Below are 23,425 nucleotides of genomic sequence, written 5' to 3'. Positions count from 1 at the left end.
CTGAACCCATCCTCTCATTTCCATCCTTGTCACTTATCAACTGCCTTGGCTTCACAGTCTCTGCTGGACTATTATAAATACTAGCCTTCTAGCAGATATTCTTACTTACAGTTTTGAGTCCCTAGTCCCCACTTAAACACCTCTTACTAATTTCAGCCAGAGTGATCCATCACAAAGGTCATTCTGACCAAATCACTCCTATATTTAAAAGTCTTTGATGGCTCTATAAAGCCTAAAAGATAAAGTCCAAATACCTTAGTATGGTATATGAAGCCTCCATTACCTGCTCTCTGCTTGTGTCTCCAGTTTCATCTCTGGCTACTCTACTTGCATTTTTTTTTTTTTTTTTTACAATACTGAACTACTTTTAGTTCTCTATACATCATGACGTTTCATACTGAGAATATGCTTTCCATTTTTCTGGGATTTCCTGTCCACCTTGCAATCACTTATAGACTCATAAGAAGGATCATCTTCTCCAGGCAGTCTTACCTAGTTTGTCGGGTTGGGCTAAGTATTTTAGGCTCCCACAGGACCCTATGCCTACCTATACCTTAATATTTACTACATTTTATCCAAATTACCAGTTGAATATGCCCACCTTCTCCACTAGACTGTGCACCCTGAAAGGGCAGGGACTGCATTACGTCTCATTCATAACTGTTTCCCCATGGTCTGGTACACAAGCTGGCAAAAGACAAGCACCCAAATGTCACAGGAGAGAGCCATGGAAAGCTTTGACAGTAAAAATTTTAGAGTGAGACTCAGTTATCTACATGTTACATTAGAACCTGGGAATTTCTGAAATTACATTTTGTATACATCTCATTTTATTTCTTATATTCTGTAAAGTACCTTGCCTTACTCGAGCCCTCTGTAAGATAAAAATGGCTTTGATGGGAAATTGTACCCATAGTTGTTTGAGATTCAGAGATTATTGGTTCTAATCTTACTTATTTTATTGACTTGACACACTGCACAATTCTGAAATCCCAGCCTCCCCGCTTCTGAGGAAATCGTGAAAAGATGGTAAGGCAAGTCTAAGCTTTTTTGGAAATATTAAATCTGAAAGTCATTCTAATGCTATAGAGTGTGAGTAAATATATACAAGTGAAGCATGTATTCAAACAGGTATATGATGGGACTTTCCCTAGATAGCAGAGTCATTATGAAATGGATAAAACATACTCATAAAATTAGAAGATTTTAATAGGAGAGGCATATTAAAGGTCATCTAATTCATATTCCCGAAACTGAAGTTTAGAAAGGTGAAATTGCCCAAGTCTCACAACTGGTAAATGGCAAAATCACAATGAATTTAAATGTAACTATCACCAAAGTTTCACACTTGCCATCAAAATGAATTTCTAAAAACTGGCCAGTTGAATTGTGTCAATGGTACCCAGATTTAGCTTTAAAAACTCTTAAGAACATTAATTTAATTGGTCCCTTTTCTTTACTTCATTTCGTTTGCTCCAGGGAATCTGCCTTTTATTAGAATGAGAGATGCAGATCATGGGTGTAGCAGAAACTAAAATTTTTTATTAAGTTAAGGATATGGAAGTAGTATTAGATGGAGCTGACTCAAAGATTTTGGGCAATCAACTCAATTTTATGGTCCACCAAAACTTTTTAGCCTTGCGAATCTGGCGAAAGTATTTGAAAGGCACCTAATATTTGTATGGTTTGAAAGATTTTTCAAAAAAACTTTCACAAATTTCTATTTCTCATTAAATTTTTCTACTTTCTAATAAAAACCAACAAGAAAAAGTGACTCCAACAAAGGCGACCGACTTCATCAGTTCATCTTGGAGAAAAAAGTCAGTGTGGCTCAGATGCTATGTTCTTAAGCAGATCTCAGTTTAAATTGTAGTTTTGATCTTTCCTAACTAAGTAACCTTGAGTAAATTATTTCCTTTCTCTAAACTATAGTTATACCTCCTTATAAAAGAGAGCTATGATTTCCACTTGGCAGGATCCCTGTGAAGATTAAATGGGAATATAAATTTCCTAGCACAGTGATTGGAACTCAGTACCCACTCAGTAAACAATAATCACCCTTAGAAACAGTAGCAATAGTAATGGCAAGAGAGGTAGTAGAATATCTATTCTAGTGCCAAGAACACAGCAGGTGGTTAGCTCATATTTGTTCCCTTTCTAGTCTTTCCCCGTGCCAATATGTTTCCTATATTGCACAGTCCTATTCTTCAGGGTAGTTATAAAACAAACCCAAAACTTAGCTGGAGAGCATAATTTACTACTTAATGGAGGGTCTTTTCTGCCCAAAGCTAAAAAATATATTTCAAAAGAGTCTCTATGATATAGAACTAAAATGCATTGAATATGCATAAGGCCCAACCAAGAAAGGCCATCTTACATTTCCCCGTTTCCACCATGTAAGAACTGTAACCAGACTACGCTGCTCAGTCCAAGCCAGAAAAAAAGAGAAAAAAAAACATTATTTTGTGAACTTGTAGATCAGATTTTTATAAAGGACCCATTGGAATAACAAAGGATTAGAATTATTGACTATGAGACTATAACAAATGGAGGGCAAGGAAGTTTCAGGGATGTTTGACAGTTGTTTTTTCTTTCTCCCCCACTAACAGTTCTGTGACTCTGCTGCATGTAGTAGCTATTAGCCTTTTTCATTTTGTCCTTATGCAGGATCGACCTTCCCAGTGAAAAGTGAGCTTATATTGAAGCAGCATGAAGTGATTTCTCTGCCATTTTTCTTACTGCATTAAGCTGCAATTTGTATTTTTAGTATAAATTTTAAATGGTTGAATATATTGCTTATGAAATTTATTGCTTATGAAATTCTTCTGTCCAGGGCTGAGACATGGGATATTAAAGTTTTAGTTCAGAGTTACAGCCCACTCCTAAATGCAACAGTCTACAGTGTAATGCAAATGCCAATGGGTTTTTACAGTCTCTTTCCTCTTTTACCATGACCTAATTTGGGGCAACACGTCTCAAGGTAAGTATCCAATGAACAAAAACAATTGAAAAAAAAATCACTCTCCACTAGCGAAAGGCAAAAGTACAACAGGACTGATCTGGAAGGCATCAATCAGTCACAGCAGACAAAGTAAAATCATACTTAAATGAGTAACATACCCTGGAAGAAAGGAGGTATTTTTAATATAAAAACTCTCCTAACACCTATACAGCTCTTTCATGATATAATATAAAAAGACACCCATTGAATGTTCCCTCTGAAAGGATATTAAAGAGAACAGAGGAATAGAGACTGACAGATCTCCAAGACCAACTTAACTGCTGCTTTTCCATTATTTCTAACCTCTATAATCTAGGTCAGTCTTGAATAATTAAGGGTTAATGGCTGCTTATTTGGTGGCAAAGTCCAAATTCCTCAGCTTAACATTCAAGGCCCTTTACAACATGGAACTCAGCTATTTCTATAGCATAGTCAGTTCAACAAATATATACTGAGTACAAATATGTGCAAGGCTTTGTATTGGGCTTGGTGGAGGACACAAAGATGAGAAATGTTTCTCTTCTCTTCTGGAACTTTCTTATGAATGCCTGTATGCTTTACTGTTTCTGTGTCTGCTGGGATTATTCTCTCAACTAAAACTTCTTCCCTTCTCTTTGCTCATCCAAACCTAGACTTATCTCCAGATATATTCCTAGCAGGCCCTCTAGAATCATTGCTGGCCACAAAGCACTGTAGCTTCCTCTTCTAAACAGCACTCTTTTTCTGTTTCTTTAATGATATGCTTGAACACAGAATACTTTAGGTTGCTTTGCTTTCTGTATGGGCTAATATTATAATCCCAAATACATTACTAACTCTTAGAGAATATAGTGTAGTCCATTCTCTTAAAAAATCCTCTCCTCCACGCCCATAACAATGCTGTGCACATAAGAGACAATTAGTAAATTGTAACTTGAACATGTGAGTAAAACTGAAGATTGGGGAACTCTGAATAGGATCTGATCCTGATTGAAAAAACCTGGTTATCAGAACTGGTGATTCAGTCCACAAAGGTATAAAACCTCTAAAGGATATAAAACAGCAGCTAGTGGGTGCAAGCAAACAGTGATAGATGAGCAGAGTAAAATGAGATAATGAATCTATAAGGAGATATTCAAAGATAAGAATATCTTAGTTAAAGAAAAAAGAGAGAAAGTAACAAAATGTGGGAGAGCTAGGTGGTTATCAACTTTTTGGAATATGTTAGAAGCACGGTTATCAGAACGTAAAAAGAAAGGGGAAAAAAGGTTGGTCTCAAATCCAATCCTGACCTTAAGCAGAGAGAATTTAAAGAGCACTCCAAATTGGCAAGGTGCTCTTTAAATCCCAGCAGCCTAGGGTTGGGCTGAATTCTATAGTGTGCAGATGGAAAGTCACGTGGCTCTTGCTGCCAAGAGAGGAGGATTTTGTGACAAGGAACTAGAGGAAGTCCACATCTCAAAAGCTATACAGTCAGTCCAAACATGGAGATAGATCTCTATCAGCTAGGGTGTACTCTAATGTATTGGTATATGTGAAGCGGACATACACACTGCTGAGGACGCATGGACCGATTTTGCAGTTCCAGTGGGAACATATGTTGGGCTGCTCTTGTCTTGGCTCTAATTTTCACGGTACATGGTGTTAATATTTTGTCACCCAGTTGCTGTAGCAAAATGGGGAAGTACTTCTATGTAATGGCATAAACAAGCATTTCTTCTCTAGGGAAGGGGATATTTAGTTGGAGAATAGATTGCGTGTGTGTGTGTGTGTGTGTGTGTGTGTGTGTGTGTGTGTGTGTGTTGATTACATATACTGTCATTGGCACCTACTTAGAGAAGGCAGCTCAAGGGGAAACCAGCTAATGGGCAGGGCTAGGTTCCTCATTAATGGGAGTCTGAGCCTTTGATTGAACTTTCCAGCTTAAGCAACTCTAAGAAGCAGGTTGAGTTCCCTTTATGGAATATTAGGGGATGGTGTTATACAAGAATCTTGACATTTCACTCTCTTGCCCCATCAGGACCATCCATCACTTGGAGAGTTCAATAGAAATTGTTTTCTACCAACATTAGAAGTTATTTGGGAGCTTTTAAGACATAGCAAATATATTTCTTTAAGAGAAGTTTATTTGCTTGTTTAAGAGAGCTGCACTTTATATATAGTGCTGATATAAACTGGTGCACAGGATCCTCTAAAACTGTTTATATCCACAGTAAAATACATTTTTGTGATACTTATACAGCGGAGTTAGTCCAGAGCCAAGGGCTTTGTGAACTCTGCTTATCTCCCAGCCTGTGTGGCTGTTACTCAGTCTTCACCATGGCTTGGGCCTCCCTGGCTACCTATCCTGGCTTCAGACCCCAGCCTGCTGGTTCCATAGAGACTACTCTACCTGTTTATTTCTCTGATACATCTGAAACACTGTTTGGGGAGCTACAGAAGGCCATACCCATAAGCCCACAGCACAGCTCTGGTTAGTGCTCCCTGCTGATTTACCTGGGTCTTTTCTTTTAATATGTACAATTCCCCATCTTTTATTCCTGGTATATACTCTAGTACTTAGAAATCTTCTTGGGCAAAAACATCTCATCCCTGATATATTTCTATCTTCACTTTATTTATTTAAAAGATGGTATGATCCCTAATTGATACTTGTTATGTTCTAGTTGATTTAAAGGTGAATGATTTTAATTATATGGCAGTAAAATAAGAAAGTTAAAAAAAAAAATCTGTCAGCTAAAAATCACCCAGACTACTGCCTCACTTCCAGAGGAGAAAATTCGGAGAAAGAAAGTGACTTGCTTAGGATGAAACAACTAGGATTTAAGTCTTCTAGTCCTTGAACAAAGATCTGAAGGGGTGTCACATGGAAAAATGGTAAGTTCTATTATACTGGAATCCAGAAATCAGACTAGAAGCAATTTGTAGAAGTAACAAGGAGGCAGAGTCAAAATTGGACTATAAATAACAAATAAGAATCAGAATTGGAATTAGCTTTTCAAGAAGTAGTCAGTATTCTGTCATTAGACTATTAGAGGCATTTGAACAGAAGTGAGATAACTACTGGTCAGGGATATAAGAAAGGATTTCTTGGCTGGAATTGTAAATTTGATGATGTCTCTCCATTATCCCAATTCTAAGAATCTACGTGTTGCATTATGAAATACTGTATCCTGGTGGGCTTGAGCTAATAATGACCTTTATACTCCAAAGTTTAAGTAGTTGTAGCCTTTAAATCCTACCCCCGATTATACTAGAGTTTGCTTCTGCTGCCTTAAATGCGCTGTGTATCGATGAGTCAATCTTCCTTTTCTACCAGGAGTAAGGATCCAGGAAGGGAAAGGGAATGAGTAAGGCTTCAAAGATTGTCCAGAGTATAGACTAAAGGGTAAGCAGGATTTCTAAGAGAAGACATTCATATTAAGTAGTGCCTTTTTAAGAAAAAAAGGGGAAAGTTGCAGTCTCTGTTATTTATCTGTAAACAGAGTTTAAGTTCACAGTAATAAAGCTATCCTGAGATATAAAACTTCGAAGCAATCAGACACACACACACACACACACACACACACACACACGAAGCTTTCAGAGGGTTAAGTCCATCTTGGCTAAGATTCAATTCACAAATTCAGTACAAATCTATAAAACCCTTCTAAGCAAATCTGAGAATCTGAGAGCAACAGGGGCTATTCTTGGTACCATATCTATTTCCATTCAAATCAATGCAAGTTTTTAATACATGGAGGACAGCACATGATTACAGTTCCAACCCAGGGCCCAAAAGTCTGGACAACGATAATCCTTTTCAGAGCTCATCCCTTTCACAGCTCATATTCCATTATCTCCCACATCAAAATGAGGTTCAGCCTCCCTCCGAAGCTGGGACACGATAACTGAATTTGAGAATTAACGTAGGTGTTAAAAGAATGTTTTCTTATCCAAACTATCCTGCAAAGAAAAAGAAAAAGAAAAAAAGATAAAAAGAAAGAAAAGAAAAAGGAAAGGAAGGAAAATGAAAAGTACCCATTTTAGAAACACCAGGCATGAGACAGAGAAGAAACAGAGTAGAAAGAATAATACAATGCAGACAAGCCACACTATTATTGCTGGGGGAAGAGAAGGAGCGAGAGGAAGAGGAGGAGGCCTGTCTGTGAAAGGTATTGAGGAAATGCTACTGGAGCCCTCTTCTCATTCACAAAAAGAAAAGCTCAAGGAACTTGAAAACTTGATTCAGCAAGTGGCACAGATACACTTTCAAAGGTATTGATTTCCTCTTTTATTTCTCTGAAAAAAACTAAGTGGAAGCTATTGCAGAAAGATCACTCTTTCTTATACGAAACATACTCCATTTGCAACAATGTGGGTGGACCTTGAACCCTTCATTGTTTGTTTTATGAAGACCCTAATAACAATTTTGGATTTGGAAGGGACCTTAGAGATAATGGAATTTAACATACTTCTTTCAAAAGATAAAAACAAAACAAACAAAAAAACTTAAACCCTGAGGAATGAGTCACTTGGTTGCCATCATTTAGCAAAAGAACTTTAACCAAATCTCCCAATAATCAGACCAGAGCCTTTTCTACCACACTTTGTAACCTTGAAATTAGGAGAGTTTGGATGAGAATAGCACTTTTGCCTAAGGAGAACGAGGAGAGGGGAAATGCCGTATGAAAAGTCCATAAAAAGTTAAACAGCTGTTTGTCATTCTTAATACATGATGACAGACTCAACTAATCGAGTCTTCTCTTCCTTACATGTCCTATATAGGAGCTAACAAATTTTGTGTGCTCAATACATATTAAGATTTCAACTGCTTCAAAGAATAACAAGACCTTAAACGTGTTTCCTAAGCCCTCAGCACCAATGAATTTGTAGTTTTATAAATATCATGGTGAACAAGAAATGCTGTCTTGTCATATTCAAGCCAAATAACAGCTGGACTTTAAAAATAAAATTTTGAAGGCATTTGCCTTTTATATTTTTAATTTCTGTTTTCCTGGCTTATGGTTTTGTCATTTGATTTTGATGAGTGGTTAATACACATGCACAGCTGCCTGTTTTGGTGACCTTTCCCGTGCTGCTTCCATGCTCAGAGCTATGAAGCAGATCTACAAGCTGCTTACTAAGTGATATTGGCATTTCCATGACTGGCACACAATTTCCAGGGAAGCCTGACTGGACCAGGGCCTGGTCTCCTGGGCTGACATACTTTAGTTACCTTAGAAGCCCCACAGGAGGATGGGATAGAAGTTGGGTGAGGGCGAAGCCCCTTAAAATTGCTAGTGTGCATTATTCACAATCACCAAGACATGGAAACAACTTAAGTGTACATTGGCAGATGAATGGATAAAGAAAATGTGATATATATATATATACAATGGAATGTTTTTCATACATAAAAAAGGAAATCTTACCATTTGCAACAATGTGGGTAGACCTTGAAGGCATTATGCTGAGTGAAATAAGTCAGACAGAGAAAGATAGATACTGTATGATCTCACTTATATGTGGAATCTAAAAAAGTCTGAACTCAAAGAAACAGTGGAATGGTGGTAGCCAGGGACTAGGAGGTGGGAAAAGTGGAGAGATGTTGGTGAAAGGGTACGAACTTTCAGTTATAAAATGATAATCCCTGGAGATCTAATGTATAGCATGGTGACTGTAGTTAATAAAACTGTATTGTATATATGAAAGTTTCCAAGAGAGAAGATCTTATATTTTCTCACCAAAAAATGTAATTATGCGAGGTGATACATGTGTTGATCAACCTGTGGTAATTGTTTTCTAATATACCTGTACCAAATCATCACATAGTACACCTTAAATTTACAGTGTTATATATCAATCATATGTTAATAAAGCTAGAAAAAAATGTAATTTTTACTGTTCCAAAGCCAGAGGAAACATAGAGATGATTATGTATGGACTGAGAAAGAATAACATCCTGAGCTAGAGCCACAGACTCACCTGTCATTTAGCTTACCTAACTAGTTTCACTCTGAATCTCTCTGGGGCACAAAGAAGTCTTGATCTTTTTAACACTTTTATCAGTGATAATTATCTCCATCTGTCTGTATATATTTATGCACTTTCCTTGTCATCTTCTGCCTTCTTTCACTAAATTTTACATCCCAGGAGGTCAAGAACATATCTGTTTTGCTTCCTTTGGTTTATCCAGTGTCTACTTCAGAGACTGGCACACAATATGCACTCAAAAATGTTTGTTTGTTTGTCTGTCTGTTTGTTTGTTTTTTAAGACTATGAAATGACAGAAGGAGTTTATAAATTTTTTAGTTATTCCTTCATTTCAGTCCCTTCTTATGCTTCCCGTTAAGGGAAAGGAGCAAAGTGGAGCAAGTATTATGTATACCTGTTATCTACTCTGACTTTAATATGAACTGTAAACTCCAGCAGGCTTTGCAATCAGCTCACACTTGAACAGATGCCAGGAAATATCCCGAAGTCAGCAGAAGGCTGCTACCCATCCCAGCAGTCTCCACAAAGGCGTTGCACTTCTGTCGGTATTAGAGCATGTAACTTGACTCCATTCATGAACTCACAGTTGCCCAAAGCACACGAGGTCTCAATGGCAACTCTGGGCAAGCTTCTGAAGGGAGGTTTTCACACGCCTCTTAAGCTCCTGGCCCACTCCAGCCCTTCTACTGTTACACTCATCAGGCATTGCTGCTATGTGTGACAGAGTAACACGAGAGCTGGTGTACGGCGTGACTTGCTATATTTAGAGGAGAGGAAATGGGCCATTCTGAGGAAGGTCACAAGAAATTTGTTCATAAAACTAAACGCATCACATATTCATCTGTATATACAGGGCATGCAGTATAGCACAGTATTTAAGAGCTTGGGTTCTGGAGCCAGGCTGCTCAGGATCAACTCTCAGCTCTGCCCTTACTAGCTAAATGACCTGTGGCAAGTGACTTAATTACTCTCAGACTTAATTTTCTCATCTATAAAACGGAAAAAACAAATAACAGTACCTTCTCTGCAGAGCTGTATAAGATTTAAATAAGAAAATGTGTGTAAAAAGCTTATTAGCAAGTTCTTGGGCATGTAAGTGCTTGATAAATGTTTGCCTCCCCACTTACACAAAAAAGTAACCAGGAAGTTGGTTTGCATACAATCTGGTATTGAATGGAATTTCCAAAAATATTCCTATATGACACGTTTCTCTATAGTTCAGTTTTCATTTTTTTCCTTTCATAATAGTTAATAACTCTGACCATGATTTTTAACTTACCAAGAACATAATATCAACTAGGTTATTAGCACTACTGAGAGGTAAGTTACTATATTTATACCCATAATACAGTTGAAAAACCAAATGAAGAAGGATAAATGACAGATTAAGAAAATTGCTACAATAAGGGTAAGGTGAAAGAACTCTATAACTCCTAGTCTGTTGAAAAATGAACAGACTAAATACCCCAAAGTGATAAAAAAAAAAATATTATGTCATCGTGTATGGTCAAAGATTTAGGTACTCTACGCTACAGCCTTTCCATCAAAGTGAGATGGGCCAGACCTGACTATCGGCTCCCTAGGCCAAGGAACGATACTCTACACCAGAGAAGAGCCTGCATTTCTTCGTGCCCGTAAAAGTGTGAATGTCACTGTGCTCTTGGTCACATATTTTTCACAGAAGACTGAGTGTATTTCTGGTTTTGAGTCCTCTTTATCCCTCCCTTCTTCCTTCTCTTCCTCTTTTACTTTCCTTCTTCCCTAACCCCACCCCTGCCACCCCCACTGCCCCACCATACACACATACACGCATACCAATCAGAGTTTATTTTGACACCTTGTCCCCAGGACTATCAGTGAACATTAGTCTTTCCTACTGCTATGAAAAACTGGCCTTCTGGAAACTCTGAAGTGCTTCCTAACGTCTGGTACTACCCATCTCTTAGCACTCATGCCAGAGATTTCCGAACTGCTTGGGATGGCCCCGAGCTACCACTGGAAGCCATGCCCAGTTCAGATGCTGCTATGAAATGTCTTCAATGCTTTTTCAAGGGATTAGGGTACTGGAAGAAATCCTACCAGTAAAAGGGATAATAGTTAGATTCTTCCCCTCAAGCTAAAGAAAGACTTCAGCTGGGACCCAAGATAGGTGAAGTATTATGTTACTCTCAAGAGAACGAATTAATCTTTCCTGAGTGGTGGGAAGGATTCTGCTTAAGGAAATGCTAAGAGGAAAACCAGCTCCTACTCTGTGATGACACAGTAAATAACCAGGCAACATTACTGCTGACGTGCTGACCTAACTCATAAATTGTACCCAGCCTCTGGGGAGCAATTTCTGCTGATTTGCTGCTTGTGCATTTAAACAAACAAACAAAAAGGGAAGAGGAGCGGACAGGCATTGATAGTGCTGTGAAGCTGGTCTTTCCATCCAGACTTTCAAAAGACTTTGGTAATGGTTAGCACCCAGACATAGGCTGGGCCTTGCCCAAGATATTATTAATTTTATGCTAGATCTGCTCAAACCATCATTTAGTTCTCAAAATGGTTTGATTATACCTGGGAATCACTTGGCGTTTTAAAAAATTGTGTGTGTGTGTGTGTGTGCGCGCGCACGCGTGTGTTTAACAAGAATGCAATAAAGTGATTGAAACAGAATTCTGTTGTTCACTGGAATGCAGAGGGTCCTTTTATTTTAAAACTTTAAAATGACACCTTGAAGTACTTGGAGTGCTATGTGTTCAGTAATATAGGACCTAGCTGCATCTCAAAGTTCTCAACTATAATATATAATGAAGACTAACATTTCCTCTGCTTTGCCAAGAAAATCAAGCTGGTACTCCAAAGAAAGACCACAAAGAGCCTACATCTAATGCAGACACATCTTCAGAAACACTTAGAGCAGCAGAAAAGAGCTACAGAAAAGCCACTCACCCTCTGCGTCTTCTGGCCGAGTAAGATCGATGACACCTGGGCCCAGCTTTCCATCTTCACTTGACTTTCCTGTTAACTGGGGCCCCAAGTTCTCAAAGCGTGTTCTCTCCTAGAGGAAAGAATAATCAGAGGCTTATTCTAGCTATCGAAGCAGCCACTTTGTCCTTCAAATTTTTATCTTGCTTAATGGGCAAAATTTGGATTTACAAACATCATTTCTGTTCAACATGAACTCAGAAAATTTCCCGGGAAGATTCCACTGCAGTCTGGTTGTGGCCCTGACAGTGCCGACAGTGCTGGACCTGTAAGGAAAGGAAGCCTGTGGCAGGAAACTGGCCAGCGCATAGTACTGCACACCTTTCCTCTGTGGGATTTGCTCCAGCAATCTAAAAGGAATGCAACTGAGAGGTCTGAGCCAAAAGTGCAAAACTTGAAAGAGCTGTTCCCATTAAAATATATGTGCTGCTATTTAACGGGAGAAGCGTTTTCACATTTAGGGATCACAGTTTGTATTTCTGGGAAAATACAAATCAGGGTTTTATGCAAGAGGATTTCAAAACCAAACATTTCAAAGCAGACGGACTAGACGATGGCACTGTCACGATGATTTTGCCTAGGAGTTTATACGGTAACTTTCTGGGAGGCGAAAAGGAGGACCTTACTCCTAGCCAGCCACTGAATCAAGAAAGTTAAATACTCTTGCCCGCCACTGTATGAGAAAAGCCCAAAGATGTTTTACTTGTTAACCAGTCCTTCTAGAAGCAGGAGTCTGAAAAATCACAACGAACTCTCCCTCTGCAGCTCTCTGGTTCAGTAGCAGAGGATCACTGGCCATCATTAATATGGTGTTCTTGTCTGTGGAAACACAGCGCGTGTCCCCTTCTCGCCTCCTCGCTACTCTCCAGACTCGAACTTGGCTTTGTGTTGTGCTTATGAATGAATGAAACCTTGTTGTTCATTACTATGAAACAATATTAAATGTCATGTCAGCTTGAATTTACAGACATGAAATAGCAGCTCCCAGCTCCGGGAATGGTTTCTGCATGTTATACTTAATGCATTATGCAGCAGTAGAGTGCTGATTGCTGTTCAGTCTATTGTTCAATGACCTAGTTCTGTACTGAGCATGTTCGGCATTAGATGGAAACACTCTGAGTGTTCTCTTCTGTAAGATGTTTAGAAACTTAGAAATATTCTTAAAGAGCAAACATACAATTACTTGATAGAGGCTGTGTCTCATTTGTACAGTCTCACTACATTTGTGCTTTCTAATATGATTATTTTTGAATATCATTATATTTCTATAATTAATTCCCATCAGTCAAATTGTGCAGGAAGTCTTCTAGTTCCCCTTCATCGTGGAATATGTTGAAATCTGTGTTGGAAAAAAACACAGCTTAAACCTTGCTTTAATCTAGCACCATTTCTATGAAAGATTTGCAACGAAATTACAGTCATGAATTTCCCCAACCGGGTAACACTAACTAGTTACAATGCAGTATGTGGGAAACCTCTGAAATACAACACTTATAAAAAACAGAAAATAAAACGCAAATTAGGTATGGTTCCCCAATATCTTCTTATGTGAAAACACTGCTGCACAAGAACAAATTAATCCAGATGCAGGCCACAACAAAAAGCAACCCCCAGCCATGTGAGAGTTTCACACATAGTTGGAGGGAGGACAAATGCTTTTATTCAGCCAATTTCTATTTTTGAGTAGCACCTTTGGCTGTCATGATGTAAAGAAAAAGAATGAAAGTGAAGATGAGTAGCAACAGGGAAAGCAAAATATTCAACCTTTGTTTTATCACATTGTTTCGCATTTCAAATATTTGCATGTGAATGCTTTCCCTATGTTAAATGCAAAAGGAGTTTTGATGTGACACCTGCAATCTTCTTGGAAGAAGAACCTTTAACTGTATTTTCATGGGGGGAAAAACAACTTTCTCTGAAAATCAACAGACCGCGCTACCTATCAATATGCATATTTCAAGTATCTTTCTAGTCATTCATTCTCTTTGATTTTACTGGAAAATATTCTCAGTAAAAAAAATAATAATAAAGTTCCTGAAAGAATATCAATATTTTGACAAGGAAGGAGAAGAGGGAAAATTACATGCCATGGTTTGTAAAATCCTAAGACAACAAAGCTTACATGATGATAATATCTTTTCTTTTATAAAAAATGAAGTGCACTCACAATTCAGTAGTATCGGCTTGTTTTTAATCATAACAAAAAACATTCAGAACATTCAACAACACATTCACAGTGTCTTTGAAGTCGTACAATTTTCTAACTTCATTGAAACAAATTCTTCTGCAGAGATACTTTCCTTATAAAATGTCAATATTTTGACAGAGTAGAAATCAAGGAAGAATATCCCATGAAACACTTGTTAAAGAGGCAGAAAATAAATCAATAACAAAAATTGTTTTGGGCAGCGGACTGCATTTTATATTCAGTAATATTAAGCACTTCTGTTTGAAATTAAAGAAGGGCCCTGCAAAGCCATGCCCTTTCATATAAATTTTTACCTACTCTCCCAGAAGATTTCTTTCTTTTCTTCAAAGAATAGCTCAGAATATTTATTTGCCAGCCACATAATCATAAGATAAGAGAGCCTGCTATCTACAAGTTAGCTCCGGACAGCTGAGCAAAGCAAAGATTTTACTAGTGAGGTTGAACATGAGCCTAGTAAATACAGGATGTGGACATGGGCACAGAGAGAAATTCAAAGATACTTTAGTTACAAGAGACTTCAACTTCTAGCCATTAAGTGCCAATGCGTATGCCCCTATATGAGACAAATATAGACTGTGGGTGGCAAGTTCCTAACTCCAAATTCTTCCACGCACTTGCGCTAGCTTTCACACTGCGCGAAGCTCCCAAATAAGATATTTTGGCGATGTAAGCAAACTACCTCAACGTTAATTTAATCTCGGCCTCCCAGAAAATTTCCCCAATCTTTGTGTTGATAGTGAAATGTGCATTTTAGATGCAGTGATGTGATCAGACCCTTACTTATACGTTGTCAGTCACAAACATGCAGGCAACACAAAAGTTATTGAAAAAAAATTAAAGTCAGCTCTGCTGTGTTGTACGACTGTTGACTCTCTAAGTGCATTGAAATTATGATGTATGAGGTAGACGTTGCATATTAAATAAAGATATTTAAATGATAAAGCCCCCTTTACTGAGAGCTGATGAATGTTAAATGTTACAAAGCCACAAGGCGGTGGCATCCAGCATCTTCACATATTATCGGAGTCAATGACGGGGCAGCCTCACTGATGACAGATAGACTGCTGCATTATTATCCCTTATTTCCAGAGTCACTGAACAAACCATTCAACTCCTTAGGCATTATTTTTAACTTTGCATTAAATTAGCAACTTTTCCTTTCCTACCATGGCAAGATTAATCAATTTTGTCTTTGCACTGGTGGAGAGAGAATGGATTTGGGGTAAGTAAAAGAACAGAGGTTTGTTTCTATCCAGGGAGAAAAAAATCGACTTCCTCTTACTGGCAACAAATGTAAAATTGTGATATGGGGAAACAGCAATGAAACAGTAAGCACGCAATAATGGCTTTTCTTTGCACTTAGATAAAAGCTGAATTTTTGATGTGCACAGTATATTTTAATAAAATTTTATATACTATGTTTTATACACTTATTGGCTATTCCATAATAATGTGTGTGCTAACAGTAAAATTGCTCTTAAATTTATGTGTGTTATTTATACGTTCCCACGTAACAATGCTTTTTGTTGTAAAAAATATTCTGTTTATTAATGTAACTTTACAACCACTGCATCCGAGATCCGTGGTAAATTAATGACATTTTTATTATTTTATAGTGTCATTAAATTTTTACTGATCACTCCATCAAACAGAGGCAGTAAAGGCCATAATGTAAACTGGGACACTTAGATCAGGCAGCAGGAAGACATTCCATATAGTCTGAAGAAAACTGCTAGCAATAAATGATATTTATACCATCTTTAAGCATGTTAGAATACTTGGATAAGTTTGGCAAAACTGTTTCAGTAGTAGAGTGGATTGTGTACTTAAATAACAGTTTGCTTGCCAGCGAGACAAGCCTTTTTCAAACCATATGTGAGATGACTGATTGTAGCCATCTCCTGAAAAACAACACAAGAGATGTAATGATGTGCTGGGCACCCTACCGTCTGGATTACCGAGACTGGCCAGCCTACACCATACCTCAAATTATTTCATCGTGGTCCCCTTTTCTACAAACTGAAGAAAATGTAAAATTGTAAAATGTAGATGTTTTTTGTTTGTTGCCTTACAAACAAATGTATTTCACCTGACAGGTAGACATGGCTGGACAATGATGTGATACATTTTATTACAATGCTTTAAATGAGAGGCACTTTACTAACCTTTATTCAAAGCTTATTTCTAAAAAATGTATGAATATGAGGTCATTCATAACAGACACAGAACATACACCTATAGGGCCATTACCTATATTGCAGAGAAAATGGGTAAAAAATAATTATCTCATGTTACTTTCACATGAAAAATATATTATAATGAGTGTACTCTACACTGGCTCTCAAATGTTGTTTATAGAATGTGTATATACATGTTATACAAATAATATATATTTTATACAAATATAATATTTTATACAAATATATACATGTTACATATTATTTCTGTATAGTATATAGAGGATAGTAAATAGAAAATGTTATGCTCATATAATCATGTAATTTAGAACCACCTATCACTTACATGGGAGTTTTGGCATGAATTTCTTTAAGTACATAAGAATTTTGTTGTTATATCTTAAAATACATATCTAAAATTAAAAACTTTTTAAAATCTTTCAAATTTGTAATAATAAGAAAATTTACAGGATAAGTTAATACTGCAGCACCACTAGTCATGTTTTTGTGTATTTCTGAAGCAAGGATTTCTGAGAGAAATAACAAACACATGCATTATGAATAAAAATTCTCTAAGGCCACCCACAATATTCTGAGATATTATCTACTCTCAGTTTCATCTTTCTCTAAGTTGTTAAGTACTACCCAAAAGAAGTCCTGCCATTTCATCTCAGCTACAAGCTTTAGTGTTTCTCCAACCCAGGAAAACTCCTACACTAAAAGTAAGACTTCCCTGCAAAAGCATCTTTCCCCTTAGCATTATTTGTGGGATGGCTTTCCTTGCCCCTCCATGCCCAATTAATCATCCAGGCTTGCTGATTCTTCCTTAAAAGGCCCCTGGAACTGGTCCTTCTCCTCCATGGCATTCCGTCATCAGTGACTACTCCAGAACATGCCCTCATGCCTGCATGGCTAGATCACTGCCGCAGCCTCCTTTCTGGTCTGCTTGATCCTTGATAACTCACTTCCCTCCCAGTCTGTCTACTCACACTGCTCACAGGATTCCATGTCTCTGATTTAAAACTTCCCGTGGCTTCCTATTTTCTATTGCATTTCATCTAAACTCCTCTACTTGGCTTTCAGTATCCTTCATACACTGCTTTCCACACATCTTTTTAAACTTGATCTTCTACAACTCTCCCATCCTCTGTTCTGGGTGAACAGTAATTCGCCTTCCCATAATAATACCATGATCACACCTGCTTCCTCTTCCTCATAGCTGCTAGGATAATGCTTTCGTCTGTCCTCTTCTTTACCAAGTTTTATTTATACGGAAAAACCCAAATTGTCCATGAACTTTATAACCGCTCTGATCGACCTATTCTCTAATACAAAAAAAAATCCTTAGATTGCCCTATATAATTAGTCACAGCTATATATTATATTAAAGCATTGAACTTTGGTTCATGTGTACCTCCAAGTCTCCTCCAACAACATCAAAAGATTTTTTAAAGTGAGGGATTGTGTCTTACACCTTTTCCATGTATCTTTCAAAGCATTTAGCATTAGTGTTCACGAGTATTTGCAGGTTTTTACAAGGCCACATAATTGATTTACTCACATAAATCCAAAACACCCTGCACAAGTTAATGTCCCAAAGGAGTAAGAATTACCAACTTTCTAATATTTCCAGTCAATAGAAGAGATGTTTAGACTCAGTCCTCCACACTGTGTTGGTGATGTCTCTTTTGGCAATAATAATTAAAGCAAGGAAATCCAGAAAAATATCTTAAATATTTTATAAAAGAGGGAAATAAGCAAGTTTAGAAGAACACAATAGAATACTACAATTTGATCGTGGAACTTAATATGAAAAATATTAATATTACCCTTTTATTTTATTTCCTTTATTGTACACTTAGTAATGTAATGAAGGATCAAAAATGTAAATATAGGCTCAACAATGGAAAGTAAACACATATGCTTTTTTAAAAAGGTGATTCTTTTTTTGGAAGGAGTTTATTTGGAGGTACTAGGTCTTAATTTCATAGTGATATTTTGATGGTCCCAGAGTCAGTAATTGTGATAATAAAGACTCATAAAAATAAAGATATTTTTCTGGATTTCCTTGCTTTAATTATTATTGCCAAAAGAGACATCACCAACACAGTGTGGAGGACTGAGTCTAAACATCTCTTCTATTGACTGGAAATATTAGAAAGTTGGTAATTCTTACTCCTTTGGGACATTAACTTGTGCAGGGTGTTTTGGATTTATGTGAGTAAATCAATTATGTGGCCTTGTAAAAACCTTCAAGTATTTGTGGACACAAATGCAAAATAAAGAAATTGTGCTAGGACTCATGAATTAGTTAAAGCCTAAGTTTTCCAACTGCGTTTGCTTTCGTGGCACAGATATATGGAACTGAGTGGAAGTAGGAAAGAGCGTCACTTACTGATGGTACACTAAGTGCGAGGCTCTTTCCAATGAGTGTTTCCTTTAACCCTCACACCAATACTACAAAGAAAACATTGCTATTGCTATCAATTTTACAAGGGAAGAATGTGAGGCTCGAAAAAATTTTTTAAATATTTTATTTAAGTCACTTAACCAAAATTTACATTGGTATTTGTGCTGAGGTGAATCTAGAACCATAGCTCTACAACTTAATTACCATGTAATCTCTCTGAGCCTGTTTTCTCACTTGTAAAATGGAATATAAAATGATGATTAAATAGCGATGATTAAATAAGAGATTATATGTGTGAGTGAGTGCTTTGTAAAAATAAAACAACTCACATAAAACATCCCTTCTATTAAAAATATTATTTAGTGTTTGCTGAATGTTTCCAAGCTAAACCCTAATAAACATAGTGTCCTGATCTAAAGGCCAACATGTCCATACTTCTGAATCAATGATGCAACTATATAACTAAAGATGATTTCTTTTTTGTATTGGTTGCTAAAGATCTCAGAACTAAATTTAAATTTCAATATAACTAACCATATGGTATCTAGATCTCATTATTCTCTACATATAAACCATCAAAAGGTCCGCATTATCTGTATAAGGAAAACAAACTTCTCTCTAGTTAGTATAACCTTTTATGATCTGGCTCCTGCTCTCCTCATCAGGTTTATGTCCTACTTGTTCTAGTTTATATTCTGTTCCAATAAGATGAAACTTCTTAAAGTTTCCTGAACAAGCTATCATGTTCTTGTGTATTTGCATATACCATTCACTCTTTCTAGAATGCCTTTCCTTCACAGATACATCATTAGTCCTTTCTAGGCCTAATTAAAGCACTCTATCTGGACAAAATCTTTTGTTGACTGCTCTCTACCAGATCCAGGCAGAAATTAGCACCCTCTCTTATATTCCATCACACACCATGCCTATAGAAAAATGTTTTACGATTATACATTTATATGTCTGTTTACATCTCCCCAACTTATTCCTGAAGGTATGGTGTCCATGTCTTATTATCTATATATCATCAGTGCCTCTAATGATATTGGCACATACTAGGCACTTTGATTACTAAATCCTGATAATCCTGATAAAATTATTTCCCTTTCTTCTTTTAATTTTACTTTTAAATGAAATTAATTTCAGATCTTTTTTTTAAAAACAGTGAGAGATAGATGGTTAAAAGGTACATAAATATAAAAGAAGGTATGTAAATCAGTTGAATAGAGTACTCTCCTGGTCAAGTTTGGCCTAATACCTAGATACAGGAAGTCTGCCTAGTTACCATTGTTTGAAATGGCTCTAACAAGAATCTTTCCTAAAATCTCAACCACCACCACCACCTCCAATATTCTTTTATGATAGTGATCTATCATTAGCAATTTATTCTTTGAATTAATTAATAATGCCAATATCTTATAAAAGGATGATAGAATAAACTGTAAAATCATATTAATTTCAGTTCAACTTTTCTAGAGAAATAAGAACATCTCAGGGAAGATAATCCAGATAAAACCACATGGACAGAGACATAAAGCATTTGGTCAAGGGGGTTCCTTAGGTACTATAATCCCCCTAAAAAACAATTTCTCATGAGTTTGAGAATATCCAAGCTAAGCAAAGATGGCTGTTAGGGGCTGGATTGTGTCTTCTTAAAATTCATATGTCAAAGCTCTAACCCCTAGTACCTAAGCCCATGTAAATATGTTTGTAGATAGAGCCTTTTAAAAGGTAACTGAATTAAAACAAAGCCCTTAGGGTTGGCCCTAAACCTATCTGACTACTGTCTTTATAAGAGGAGATTAGGATAGAGAGAGAGAGAGATATCCGAGATGCGTGCTCACAGAGGAAAGACTACGTGAGGACATAGCAAGAAGGTGATTGAGCTTGGATTTCCAGCCTTTGGAATTGTGAGGAAAAGCATCTCTGTTGTTTGAACCACTCAGTCTGTAGTATTTTGCTATGGCAGCCATAGCAAACTAACACAATGGCGACTTCTGCCTCCTTAGTCATAAAAGGTTCTTGTCAGTAGAGAAAAAACATCAATTAATAAGGCCATAAATTTTAAATAAGAGGTCCCACTAGCTTCAGAAACAATCCTCTGGAAGCTTTTTCCATTAGGATCCAGCAATGGTTTTAACTGTTGAGAACTGTATCTATCTATCTATCTATCTATCTATCTATCTATCTATCTATCTATCTATCTATCTATCTACCTACCTACCTACCTATCTAATTATCCATCTAGGATTCTTCAAAAGAGAAAGTTTTCCCTAAAAGGGAAGGAAAACATATAAGGGCTTGGCAAAGAAGTTTTTAAAATTCCAGAAGCTTCATCTTGAGGCAAGACATAGAATCAGTAAAGACTGATATAAGCTGTTCAGATCTCCTCTCAGGATGCTGATATATGCCACTGGACCATAAGCTCCTTGGGAGAGGAAAAGTGTCTCCCAATCCTTTCTATCTCCAGCTAGGACTGTGCCCTATAAGCACATAAGAGCATGCCACACATGCCTGATGAAATTAACTAATATCTGCAGAGCTTCTTATGGATGTGTTTTATGGAGCTTACAAAAACAGTCTCAAATGATGTATAACATGTTTCCCTCAGGATTTTAAGAGTCACCAAACTCAGCAAGTTCTCTCTCCACAACCCTGGCAAGGACAGAATCCTGCGTATCTCCTGTAACATACACTTAGACTCTTGTCACCAATCATCAGATGATAAATGATAAAGTAGCATTAACCCTGAAGATACGAGACCCTTATACTCTTGAGAGCCACTGAGTTAAATTGGTTTCATCAGGATTATAGTGGTTACTGAACCCCTTTAACCAAATGTTTCTGTCTCATTCATATGGTTTTAATATGGTTTTAACCAATTGCAAGGTTATTTATAAGTTTGCAACTCCCAAGTCGAGTTATAAACTGTTCAGATTTAAGTAAATCCAGTTGTGTGGCAGCTCAACTTCTACTTATATGTGGTTTCCAACTTTTTATTTGTGTACAGAGGCATGATGCATATTTGTTCCCAAATATGCTCTGATTAAGTATTTGTTTTAATAATAAATTCACAAAATTCTATTGTAAAATTATACAATCTCCTATTAAAACTGAACGTGATTTAAAAACTGGCAAATTTTATCTGCACTTAAACCACTGGCAAAACTTTATTATTCTAACATTTATCATATGAACAGAGTGTCACAATAAAATTAATGACCGGCTAAGCAAATGTCTTTGTCCAAAAAATTGTTCTGGGAATTCTATTTGTTCAAAATCTAGGTACTTGATTTCAGATACCTATTTAATTTACAGTATGTACTTTCTAATATTGTTTGTGGAAACAGGTACAGTTTATTCAAGTTAAAGACTTCAAAGCTATATAAACCAGGAATGAACATTTTCTTAAAATATATACCTTCTCTTTCAATTTCAGCTGTCAAACAGATAGACTTAAAGATTGTTTTTCCCCTCAAAACATAAACACAAAAAATGGAAAAAATGTAAGGTCTTACCACCAAGCATTTGTTTTAATTTTTGAGATATACAAACATATCACATCTCCTAAGAAATTTTGCTATAATTTAAAGAAATGTGTATATGACAAAAAATGGCATATATCTTAAAAAGAAAAATAGAGGACATGAGAAAGCTTTAGTGCTAGAAGAAACTGTAAGGGCTTCTTCGTTCAGAGCACAGAGATTAGGACACTCACCCAAAGTCCCACAGCCCACCAGTAACAGATCTAAAATATGTCTCTTAGTCTCTAGATTCCCAGTCTCCTGCTCCTGCCACTGAACCACTCTGCATCACACGTGCCGCTTACAAACTGTGCTAGTCCCTGATTATTTCACCTGCAAAATGTAGAAGCTGAACTAACTTATCTCTACAGTTTCTTCCAGATCTGAAATCTTATGATTCTATGATACACAACTGTTTTGCTCCTGAGACCTAGACTGCAGTACACACTAGTAAAAACTCTTTGCCACATCGTAAGAAATTTTTGAGCAAATATTCATATTCTTGAGGAAACTGCTCAAAGATAATCCAGTTATTAAACAAGCCTACCAAATCATGGTGACACTTAGCCAAAAAGCATTTATTTGCTAAAGCATTTATTCTGAAATTCCATCTCTCCCATAGCAAAAGTGATAGAAGGGAAGGGATACAAAGGCAGGGGAAGGCAAAGGACAGAGGCAGGCAAAATTAGAGGGAAAACATTTAAATCTAAAGTACGTAAATATGGTTCTATGTCCTTGGTTTGGAATCCATTATGGTGACACTAGCACAGAACACACCCCTTTTTGTCTGAAAGCAAAGTAACATAAACGCAAAAATTGCTAGTAAGAAGAGGACCTCTCTTCAGAAATAAACTAACTCCTACGTGTCAAGATTTTGCATATTGTACTGTTATCCTGCTCTAGGAAACCGGAAGTACTAATAAGGTGAAGGGAAGTCACAAATGACTTGTGAAATAAAAAATGAAAATAAAAATAACCCAGGACTATGTCTGATTATTTGTGGAAGAAGCTTTCTTTAATATTAAGTAAAATTGAAATTTAGAAACTAGTATTAACCAATGTTACCCCAATAAACTTAATTAAAAAAAAAATTCAGAAACTCATTTCATGAAAATTAAAAAATTATTTTAAAATTGTCATTTTAAAAACGAGTTTTAAAAAAGAAGAAAATATTTAGGA

At 36.7% G+C, this 23,425-nt stretch overlaps 1 protein-coding gene across 3 annotated transcripts in view; it reads right to left on the bottom strand.

Moving 5' to 3' along the window:
• The window catches only part of SOX6 (SRY-box 6), a 394,559-nt gene that overhangs the window by 27,733 nt on the left and 343,401 nt on the right, over positions 1 to 23,425 (bottom strand). For all 3 annotated transcript variants that reach the window (XM_025046393.1, XM_025046391.1, XM_025046392.1), the window contains one exon: positions 11,891 to 11,999. In XM_025046393.1, the coding sequence (XP_024902161.1) occupies positions 11,891 to 11,999 (109 nt within the window). The remainder of the gene's footprint in view (positions 1 to 11,890; positions 12,000 to 23,425) is intronic.

Source organism: Pteropus alecto, unplaced genomic scaffold (genome assembly GCF_000325575.1).
Source record: "Pteropus alecto unplaced genomic scaffold, ASM32557v1 scaffold120, whole genome shotgun sequence".
In the NCBI taxonomy this organism is placed as follows: domain Eukaryota; kingdom Metazoa; phylum Chordata; class Mammalia; order Chiroptera; family Pteropodidae; genus Pteropus; species Pteropus alecto.
Note: the sequence above shows the minus strand (reverse complement) of the source record. Positions and strands in the feature narration are given on the sequence as shown.